Source organism: Pseudozyma flocculosa, assembly GCF_000417875.1.
Source record: "Pseudozyma flocculosa PF-1 unplaced genomic scaffold scaffold00027, whole genome shotgun sequence".
Classification (NCBI taxonomy): domain Eukaryota; kingdom Fungi; phylum Basidiomycota; class Ustilaginomycetes; order Ustilaginales; family Ustilaginaceae; genus Pseudozyma; species Pseudozyma flocculosa.
Window position 1 is genome coordinate 64,431 of NW_006920895.1, and position 9,955 is coordinate 74,385.

General features: G+C 66.4%; 5 protein-coding genes across 5 annotated transcripts in view; 2 read left to right on the forward strand and 3 right to left on the reverse strand.

Annotated features, from left to right (window-relative positions):
• Nucleotides 1–49: 49 nt before the first annotated feature.
• Nucleotides 50–1,290, reverse strand: PFL1_06521 (uncharacterized protein; the record flags this gene model as incomplete). The annotated part of the gene is made up of 3 exons (XM_007884066.1): nucleotides 50–277; nucleotides 397–732; nucleotides 853–1,290. The coding sequence occupies 3 exons, from the start codon at nucleotides 1,288–1,290 to the stop codon at nucleotides 50–52; spliced, it is 1,002 nt and encodes a 333-aa protein (XP_007882257.1).
• Nucleotides 1,291–1,802: 512 nt separating this feature from the next.
• On the forward strand, nucleotides 1,803–2,289 carry PFL1_06522 (uncharacterized protein; the record flags this gene model as incomplete). The annotated part of the gene is made up of 2 exons (XM_007884067.1): nucleotides 1,803–1,911; nucleotides 2,033–2,289. The coding sequence occupies 2 exons, from the start codon at nucleotides 1,803–1,805 to the stop codon at nucleotides 2,287–2,289; spliced, it is 366 nt and encodes a 121-aa protein (XP_007882258.1).
• Nucleotides 2,290–2,703: 414 nt separating this feature from the next.
• Nucleotides 2,704–6,477, reverse strand: PFL1_06523 (uncharacterized protein; the record flags this gene model as incomplete). The annotated part of the gene is made up of 1 exon (XM_007884068.1): nucleotides 2,704–6,477. The coding sequence occupies one exon, from the start codon at nucleotides 6,475–6,477 to the stop codon at nucleotides 2,704–2,706; it is 3,774 nt and encodes a 1,257-aa protein (XP_007882259.1).
• Nucleotides 6,478–7,164: 687 nt separating this feature from the next.
• PFL1_06524 (uncharacterized protein) lies at nucleotides 7,165–9,107 on the forward strand (the record flags this gene model as incomplete). The annotated part of the gene is made up of 3 exons (XM_007884069.1): nucleotides 7,165–7,944; nucleotides 8,090–8,704; nucleotides 8,871–9,107. 3 exons carry the CDS (start codon nucleotides 7,165–7,167, stop codon nucleotides 9,105–9,107), a joined length of 1,632 nt encoding a protein of 543 aa, XP_007882260.1.
• A 566-nt stretch (nucleotides 9,108–9,673) lies between these two features.
• The window catches only part of PFL1_06946 (uncharacterized protein), a gene marked incomplete at both ends in the record, with an annotated part of 3,546 nt that continues 3,264 nt past the window's right edge, over nucleotides 9,674–9,955 (reverse strand). Inside the window, one exon of the mRNA XM_007884155.1 lies at nucleotides 9,674–9,913. Coding sequence (XP_007882346.1) covers nucleotides 9,674–9,913 — 240 coding nt within the window. The remainder of the gene's footprint in view (nucleotides 9,914–9,955) is intronic.

Consider the following 9,955-nt stretch of genomic DNA (forward strand, 5'->3'; position numbering starts at 1 on the left):
GCCGCCAACAGCACTAGGGGGCCGTCGGCGTGACGAGGGCCCCTGGGCTCTACTTTGCGGCCGCCGCCTTTACGAGCCTCTGCCTCCGGAGGTCGCCGAGGGCCGACTTGCCAATGATGAGGGTGACGAGGCCGCCGCCGGCGAGGAAGGGCAGCATCTGGAAGAGGGTGATGCCGATCCAGTAGCGGATGGCGAGCGCCTCGAGGCCGACCAGGCTGACGAAGAGCAGCGAGATGCGAGCGGTCGGCGCGGAGAGCGAGGGCTGGACGGTGGCGATCTGAGGTGCGGGCAGAGCAGACATACGGGAGGCGGGCGGGATCGGAATTCTCGCTCGGGAAGTCAGCCTCTCGATCTGGCCAGCTGCACCCGACGCGTCGGCGGCAGCGCTGCACTTACGAGGCCGAGCAGCACGATCCACGGCACGGCGACGGTGACGACCGAGGCGACGAGGCTGAGCTTGCGGCTGGGCATCGAGTCGGCCGGCGAGGAGCCAAACGTGTGGAAGTTGTAGGGCCACCCGCGGAAGCCCTGCTCGATCTCGGCCTTTTCGCGGGCAGAGGGAGCCGCTGAAGCGCTCTGCAGCGAGCTGGGCAGGCGCAGCGAGATGAGCGGCAGGCTGAGCGGCTGGTAGCTCCCCGTGGCGGCCGACGATGCGGGGAAGTTGGAGATGAGTAGCGACAGGACGAGCGGGCCCTCGGCTTCAAGGAGGTGCGAGGGGATCCGATCCATCCTCTGCAGTGCGGTAGCATGCAGAGCAGTGGCAAGGGATGCGGAACGGGCGGTGAACCGTCAGTGGGCGGTGCTTCTCGAGAGCCCACGACGCTGCGAAGCTGCAAGGCACTCGGCACTTACCAGGTTCCACGACGCCTTTCCGGAGCTGGGCTTGACCTGGATCGGCCAGGCGGTCTGGGCCGCGTTGGACACCGCCGAGGCCTTGCCAGCCTCGGCGAGGACGACAAAGGCCTGGTGGGGCAGGTGCTCCTTGCTGAACTTGGCCTCGCCCTTGCCCGAGCCCTCCTGGACGCCGAGCGAGAAGCCGAGGCGGATGACGTCGTCGTTTTCGAGCTGCGTCGGCGCGGCCAGGTCAAACGGCGGCGCGTTGAGGCTGTAGTCTGGGGCGGTGCTGAACGACTGCGACAGGCGCGACGAGCCGTCGACGGTCGAGAGCGAGAGCTTGGCGTTGGTCAGGACGTAGCTCAGGCCAGCGTCGGACGGTGGAGCGGCGGCCGCAGAGGCGCCGACGGAGCAGAGCGCCAGCGCGGCGAGTGCCGAGCGTATTGTGAGCTGCATTGGTGGTTTCGCGGTGGGAGACTGGGTGCGGGAGGATGGCGAGGTGAAGAAGGGACGGGACGGGGCGGGCTGGGAGCGGATGATGGACGAGGAGCCAGCCAGCCAGCCAGCCAGCCACGCTCAGAAGCTTTGCCCGCCTCGCCGCGCCGCCGCCCGCGTGCCCGCCGCCTGCTGATGCCTTGCGCTGCTGGCAGGCGTGGTTTTGGTCGTTGGCCCCGGCGCATCCGCACGATGCGGCCATCGGGAGACGATCGGGGAAGCTCGCCCGATTTCCAATTTACCCGCGCGGTCGGGCGTGCACTTGCCGCAGCAGAGAAACTTTTCCCCAGCCGGGCAGGGCGAGGCAGGGCGAGGCAGGCGTGCGACCCCGCCGGGGGGACCCACGAAGGAAGCGAGAGCCGTCCCCCTCCCTCCTCCCTCTCTCCCCTCATATCGCATTTCAGGTATAGCCTTGGTCACCGCTGGTCTTCATCCTCCCTCTCCCACCACCCTCCAACCAACCAAAACCAACGATGAGCTACGTCGCCAAGGACAAGGACGTCGAGGCTTCGGCCCCGGCCCCCAAGATCCACCGCATCAGGATCACCCTCACCTCGAGGAACGTCAAGAACCTTGAGAAGGGTGAGTGGGCACCCGGCGCTGCCACCGTGCCACGACGCTGATGATGCGCTCCGGATCTCCTTGCTGACCCGCCCGTGTCACTCCATATCTCCTCGTGCTCATCTGCGGCCGCCGCCTGTAGTCTGCACCGACCTCGTCACCCGCTCCAAGGACAAGCAGCTCAAGGTGAAGGGTCCCGTCCGCCTGCCCACCAAGATCCTCTCGCACACGACGCGCAAGTCGCCCTGCGGTGAGGGCTCCAAGACCTGGGACCGCTTCGAGATGAAGATCCACAAGCGCCTCATCGACCTGCACAGCCCCTCGGAGATTGTCAAGCAGATCACTTCGATCTCGCTCGAGCCCGGTGTCGAGGTCGAGGTCACCATCCTCTCCAACTAAGCCCGCCTCGCCTCTCTCGACCGTCGCGCCCTATGCCTCCTCGCCCGCTCGATGGAACTCGGACGAGGAGCTAGGCCTGCGGTAGGCGTCTTTTGTCGGTCGCCGCATCGTCAACCCGCGCTCGATGCTCACGGGATGAGCGCAGAGGACGGTGCGCATGGATGGCATCAGACCTGATGGAGGGATCCCGTCGGAGTACAGCTCTGGGATTCCAGAACACGTCGCCGGTCTTCTTTGCTGCAAGATGGGCAGCGGTTCCGGATGCAATGGCAGAGCCCAGCCCTCTCCGGCCCCTTTCTCCATCTCCATGTCTCTCTTGCTCGCCTAGGCGCTCGTGGTTCTGTGCCCGTGATTTCGTCGTGTGCTAGCGACGACAGCGCGGTGCAGCATCGCCTTCCGTCCTGTTCTGCTCTGCTACTTCTTCTTCTTCTTCTTGTTCCGCTTCTTCTTGTTCCCGCCGCCGCCGCCGCCGCCGCCGCCACCGCCGCCGGTATCGGCATCCGGTGCCGGGCTGGGCGGGACGCTGTCCTCTTCCTCGCCCTCGCCATCTTCGTGCTCATCGCCTCCCGCGTCGTTGCCGTCGTCGTCTTGCGCCGTCGCAGCATCCGCTTCCTCGGTCGCCTTGGCTTCTTGCCCCTCCTCTGCTTCCTCTTTGGCCTGCTGATCGACGTCCGAAGGGGGCTGGACGGCCATCGACGATACCTCGCCGCCTTCGACGCTCGGCGCCGCGTCCTGGCGCTGCGATTCCTCGGCGGGATCCGCGGCGTCTACAGGTTCGGCCGGCACCGAGTCTGCCGCGGACGCTTGCGGGTCTCGACTGGGCTCGGACAGGTCGGGCTGGGCTGCGAGGTCTTTGGGAGCCTCGGCCTCTTTGGCTGCCGAGGCAGCCGCTTCCGTGCCTGCGGCTTCGGCGGCCTGTTTGGCCGCGGCAGCCTCGCGATCCCGCTGCTCCTTGCGCAGCCTCAGCTTTTCGGCCAGGTTCGTCTTCTTGACGCTCGAAGTCGGCGTGGCCGGCCTGGAACCGGACGATGCCTCGGCGCTGGCGGCTTGTTTCGTCGTCGGTGCTGGGCCTGGAACTGGAGCGGAAGAGGATGAGGAGGAGGAAGGAGCGGCGTCCAGCGGCTGTGGCGGTTTGGCCGGTTCTTCCTCTTGCTTGCGACAATCCTCGGCCTCCTGCGCCTGCGCCCGTTCCTCGTCGGCTGCTCGCTCGTTGGCTTCTTGCTGAGCTCGTTGTTGTTGTTGTCGCCTCTCCTCGTCCTCTGCCTCGGCCTTCTTGCGCGCCTCGTCCGCGGCTCGATCCTGGGCCTGGGGCTGGGCTTCGGCCTCGGCCTCGGCTTCCCTGCGCTTCCTCTCCTCCTCTTCTTGTGCGAGGCTTCGTAATTCCGCTTGCTGCTCTTCCAGCCTCGCCTGCTCGGCTGCGGCTGCGGCTGCGGCTGCGGCGGCCGCCTCGGCCTGCCTTGTTCGCTGCTCTTCCTCCTCTTGTCTCAATCGCCGCTGCTCTCGCTCCCTCTCGCACTCCTCCTCTTCCCGCCGCTTGCGTTCTGCCTCTTCTTGCTCTCGCTTCCGTCGGGCTTCCTCCTCCTCCTCCTCCTGGCGCTTCTGCTCGGCTTCCCGTTCCTCCTGGCGCTTGCGCTCCTCCTCTTCGGCCTCCCTGCGCTTCCGCTCCTCTTCCTCTGCTTCGAAACGTCGACGCTCCGCCTCTTCGTCTTGCTTGCGCTTCCGCTCGGCTTCCTCCTCGGCCACACGCCGCTCCTCCTCTTCTTTGCGGGCTCGCTCCGCCTCTGCCGCCTTCCTTGCCCTCTCCTTCTCGATCTTCTCCTCCTCGAGTCGCCGGCTCTCGGCCTCTTCGCGAGCCAGCCGTCTGGCCTCCTCCTCTCGACGGGCGCGCTCCTCCTCGGTCTTGCGTTGCCTCTCCTCGTCCTCGAGGCGCCGGGCCCGCTCGGCCGCTCTGGCCTCGGCCCGGTCTCGTCGGCCCTTGATCTGCTCTTGCCGGTCCCTTTCGATGGCATCGGCGAAGGTTGCGAGCCGGGCGAGGCTGGCCTGCAGCTCCGGACCCACTCGCTTCGCTTCGTCTTCCTCGGCGCCAAAGATCCCGCGTTGCAGGGCATACGAGGACCATCGCACGACGAGGTGCTCGAATGCGGTGAGGCCGTAGGAAAGCAGTCGCAGCTCGCCTTCTTTCCGCAGCTCGAGGTCGAGCAGGCGGCCCTCCTCTTCCGAGAGCCCCTCAAAGAGCGCTGGATCATCTGCCTGGTGTCGCCGGTAGTCGCCGCCCTTGCCGCCAGGGATCTCGAGCAGGTCCATGCCCTGGACGGCCTCGGCGTACGACAGCAGCTCGTCGGCGAGCCGTGCGAAGTGCGCTTCCAGGGCAGCCTGCAGGCGCAGACGCAGGCGCCGAGGCGCAAACAGCCGCAGGCCGTTGAAGGCATCCATGAGGCCGTTGAGCAGCGCCAGGAACGGCGGAAAATGGGCAACGTCCGGGTCTGGCCTCAAGTTGGGGCCGGCGGAACGGACGACATCGATCGAGCGCTCGTCCAGCTCGTCGACGAGCGACGACCGCACCAGCCATGCCGAGGGAAGGGCGGGCACCGCCTTCTCGTTGGGCTTGGCAGAGATCGCCGACGACTTCGAGCCGATCAGCACTAGGCTGTCGTCGGCGAGTGAAGTCCATCTGGCCTGGAGCAGGGCGAGCCAGGTGTGCTCGAGCATGTCGAGGCCATCAGCCGACCCCTTCGAAGCGATGCCGCGCCTTTCGGGCCGGACGAGGAGATGGCCGAAATCGAGGCCGAATCTCAAGAGCGCCGCCGAGGTGTAGCTGAGCTGGGTGTGCAGCGCGGCCAGGATTGAGGCGGACTCTTCGATGCTCGCGGCGGTCTTGCCGTTGCCTGCGACGCCATTCGAGCGGCGCTGGAGGCTGGGTAGCTGCTCGTGCAACGCAGCCGTCAGCCGGTCGAGGGCGTTGAAGGCGAAAGACGAGATGAGATAGGAGGGCGAGGGAGCTTCGGACGGCGACCCGGTCTTGGTGGCGTCGTCGGCCGAGTCGGCGAAGAGGGCGGTGGCCACGCCGAGGGTCTCGACCAGGCCCTCTCGCCAAGCGTCGATGAACCTGCGAAGGTAGGCGGCGGTATCGATGGAGGCGCCGGCGACCTTGTCGAGGGTCTCGCCGTGGATGCGGTGCCGCGCCTTGAGGTAGCAGAAGCAGAGCTGGCTCTCATCCAGGCGGAGGTCGGGCAGGCTTGCGATGACCGAGAGCGACAGCTTCGACAGCGGGTTGACGCGCTGCGCGAGCGAGTGCAGCCTGCGCAGCATCGACGCGCTCCGCTTGGCTGCCGGGAGCTGCAGTCCGGGTCGCTGGAGCGCGGCGATGAGGTCGGCCTTCATCCTCGCCAGGTGGGTCCACGTCTCGAAGAGGAGGGAAAGGAGGACATCGGCGTGCCTCGACGTTGGCTCCGCAGCAGGACCGAGTTCCTTGGACCTGATTGCGGCAGACGAGGAGGATGCCTGCCCTTCACGAGAGGCGGAAGGCAAAGGCGATGCGGCTGCCGCAGTAGACTGGCGCTCCTCGTCGGCCGCCAGGGTCATGGTGATGATGTGGTCGCCCAGCTGCAGCGCCTCTGGGTAGTGCCTGGCGCGCACGCACGTGTCGACGAGCTTGGGCAGCTCGAGCAGATCGGCGAGTTGACCGCGCTCGTACTCGTCGGCGACCGCCTGGACCCGCCTGCGCTCCTCGAGGCTCGACTGGCTCGCCTGCCGGAAGGCGCTGGCCGCCTGCTCGAGGCGAGGCAGCGAGCTGGTGACGAGGTTGTCGAGGCACTCGGACAGCGAGGCGATCGAGGGACCAAAGGACTCCTCGGCGTCGTAGAGGCTGATGAAGGCGTCGGTCTGGGTGACACAGAGGTGGGAGAGCTGCCGATCGAGGTCGAGGGCCTTGGATGCCAGGAGGCCCGGCTGGGCTCGCAGATCGGCGAGGGAGTGCGTGGTGAGGGAGCGCAGGAAGCTCGAGGCCTCTGCCAGGTTGGCTCCCCCCGCGTATGGTTGCTGCAGCCGGTGAGCATCGCTGCTGCCGTCGTTGGTGGTTGAAGGGGCGAGCAGGCTCTGGAGGAGCGAGTGCATCGACGAGGGCGAAGCAGCCGGTGCCGTCGTCGTCCCGGGCAACGGCAGCGACTCCTCGGCGCTCTCCACTGCCATGGCGAGAGGCAGCAGTCGACGCGTGTCAGGCGAGCCGGATGACGGCAGTGGCAGTCAAGAGTCGTGGTGGTGATTGCGGTGGTCGTGGTGGTGAGAGTCATTCGGATCGGCACAAACGAAGAGATCCTCCAACGACGGCTGGCGTTGGTCCAAGCGCGGCCAGCTCGGTGAATTCCAGCCAGGGTGCGGCCAGAGACATGCTCGCCTTTCGGCCGACTGAGGCTACTCTACCTCCAGGCTGAGAAGAACCGGGAAGGCAGGCTCGCCCGGGCCTTTTTTCCCAGCCTGAAATTTAAGCTGGCATAGCGCACATTCCAGCCCAGGCTCAGCTACCCTCAGGATGAAAGTGTCCGACATCGAGCTCCAGCCGTCCGCCCACAATGTCCAAGTGCAATGACTGGAGTCTGCCTTGTCTGTATGGATCCAACGACGACCGTGTTTGTGCCTTGCTGGGGCTGAGCTCCTCGAGGCAGCCGACGCCCGGGCCCCAAACAACAACTTTTTTTGGCGCGGCGTGCCGAGTGGACCCTGAAGGGCGGCGGCCCTCAGTAGTGCTTTCTTCCTGTCCTCCTCTCTCCTCTCCCCTCGTCTCCTCTGCACCTCCTCGTCCGATCCTCGCTCGTCGACCTCCCTCACTTTGCCCAACTGCATCGACGCTGTCTCCGCCCCGGGACATATTGATCGACCATGGCCACCTCGACGAGCAGCAGCGCCTGCGTCTGCTTCCCAGACGCGCCCTACACGCAGTGGGCCGCCCTCCGCGCCGCTCAAGACATCCTCGCCCCGCAAGGCTGGACCGTCATCGACGGCTGCCCTGCCCCGTCGTCGTCGTCGTCTTCCTCCTCCCCTACGCCTTCCGCGTCTTCTGCAACGATACCGGAGGTGCCGACGGGCCAGTCCCTCTACCTGGCCGACTACGATCTCCTGCCATTCGAAGACCTCCTGCCAGGGTCCGGGAGCAGCGCGGCGCAATGTTCGAGCTACGTGATCCGAAAGGCGCTGATACGCAAACACTACCTCGCCTCGGCGCTACACGCCTTTCGCGTCAAACGGCGCGGTGCCGATGCCGAAGCGGGGAGCGTCGACGAAGATCCGACGCCGCGCACCTGGGCGTTTGAGATCCAGTTTGCCGACGAGCTCGACGAGCTCCTCGTCGACGATCTGTACGACCTTGCACAGATCCTCGATGCCAACGCGCGCATCCTCGACGAGCGCGGAGACGCGGACGCGGATGCCGAGGACGTACAGTGGTTCATCCTCAAGCCCGGCATGGCGGATCGCGGGAACGGCATCAGGCTGTTTGCCACTGCCCAGCAGCTGCTCGAGATCTTTGAAGAATTCGAGCCGGATAGCGATGACGAGGATGATGACGAGGAGGCGGCAGATGACGGCGATGAGAGGGAGGTCGGGTACGCCGGCAAGGACACATCAGTCCTGACGAGTCAGCTGCGTCACTTTGTCGTCCAGGTGAGTAGTGTGCCTGCGCTCGCCGCCGTCGTCCCGCGACGCTCTCGTGCGTGCGTGCCTGCGTCCAGTCTGCTGACCTGCTGCTGCTGCCGTCTCGACACCCTACCTGCCGCACCCGCGTACCCGCCACGACCGGACGACACAGGAGTACCTCTCATCTCCCCTGCTGCTCGACCCACCGTCCACGCCCGACCTCGACGGTGCGCTCTCCTCTCTTTCCCTCTCCGCCTCTCCCCCGTCTCCGCCTGGCGCAGGGCGCAAGTTCCACCTACGCGCCTACGTCCTATGCGTTGGCTCCCTCCGCGTGTACCTGCACGATTCGATGCTGGCGCTCTTCGCCCCGCTGCCCTACGTCCGCCCGACAAGGGAGACAATGACGGACCTCCGACCGCACCTGACCAACACGTGTCTGCAGTCAGACGGCAGCCTCGCCATGGGCGACGCCGGCCGGCCCAAGGAGGAAAACGTGTGGCTCTGGGACGATCTGGTCGGCTGTCCCATCGGCGACGGCGGTGCCCCGACGACGGCGAGGAGGAGGTTGACGGAAGAGGATGTCCGGTCCGTCAAGGCCAAGGCGGTCCGCGTCATCGGCACTTCGTTTGAGGCGTGCGCAAAGGCCGGCGCGGTGCACTGGCAGATGTGGCCCAACTCGTTCGAAATCTTTGGCGTCGACCTGCTCGTCGAACACCGTCCTGCCGTCCCCGGTGCACAGCGGGGAGCACACGACGCGATGGACGTCAAGCTGCTCGAGATCAATGCGGTACGTTGCCCTCCTCCGCCGCCCTCCTCTGCCAAGGGGATGATCTGACTCGATCTGGGGTATCGACCTTTCTGACCCTGCTCACTCTCCCTCGCACCACCCCCTCCCCCTCGATCCCATCCCAACGTCACTTCTTCCCGCTGCCTCGTGATGGATGGCGAAACAGCAACCCGATTTCGCGCAGACGGGTAAACGGTTGAGCGCGACAATCGACCACCTCTTTCGTCGTACGCTCCAAATCGCCGTGCTGCCCTTCCACCGCGCCCGGGCGCAGCAAACATCGTCCGCCGCGGCATCGACAACCGCATCGCACGAAAACGACGACGACGAGGGGTGGAATGTGGGCGAGTCTCGCGACGGTACGACGCTCTGCTTTCGTCAGTCCCTTCAAAAGGCTTGGTAGTCGCACGACCCCTTGCCCTACCTTGCACTGCCCCAGAGACAACGGACCAACACGTTGCACGGCTCTGTCGAGCCCCGGTCCCAACGTCGCACCCTGGCTCGAAATCACAAGCGCGCCGCCTGGACAAGCGAGCAGGCAGGCAGGCGTTTGGATCGCCTTGCAGCAACATCTGGCTCCGGCCTTTTCCCCTCCATGTAGCGACGACAGTGAGCGACGGGTAGTGGCTTGATTAGATGCGTGCATGCGATACAGGACGGACGGCGCGCGTGCGAGCGAAGAGCGAGGTCCATGGTGGCCAAAGCAAAAGTGATTGGCGCGAGGAGCGAGGAGCGAGGGGCAAGGGCAAGGGCAGGGGCAGGGGCAGGGGCAGGGGCAGGGATGAGCCTGGATGGGATGGCAGCAGCCCAAACACGCGCAGTTGGGGGCGAGAGGAGCGGCGCAACAGAGAAGCAGGGAAAAGGGATACGAAGAGGGTGTTCCGTCGCAGGATTCCTCCAACGAGATGGGCACGGGGTAAAAGAGCGCCGCAGAGCAAAGTCGATGGGCACGACGCAGACGCCGGCGCATCAGTCGTCGCAGGCCACCTGGCTCACCTGCCCGCCGCGAATGTGGGCGCGCTCGGCCAGCCACGCTCGACCCGGTGGGCTGCGCGGATCCGGGAGCAGTTCGACCTGCTCGCCCGCTGCGCTCGACTCGCCGCCGAGACCGGTGGCGAAGCTGCCGCGCAGGAGCCACTCGGCGTCCCATGTCTCCCACACGCTGGAGCGCTTGGTGGCGTCGCGGCGCAGCAGCCTCGCCGTCATGGCCTTGGCGGCGGGCGTGACGAGGCGCAGGTGCGACGGGCACTC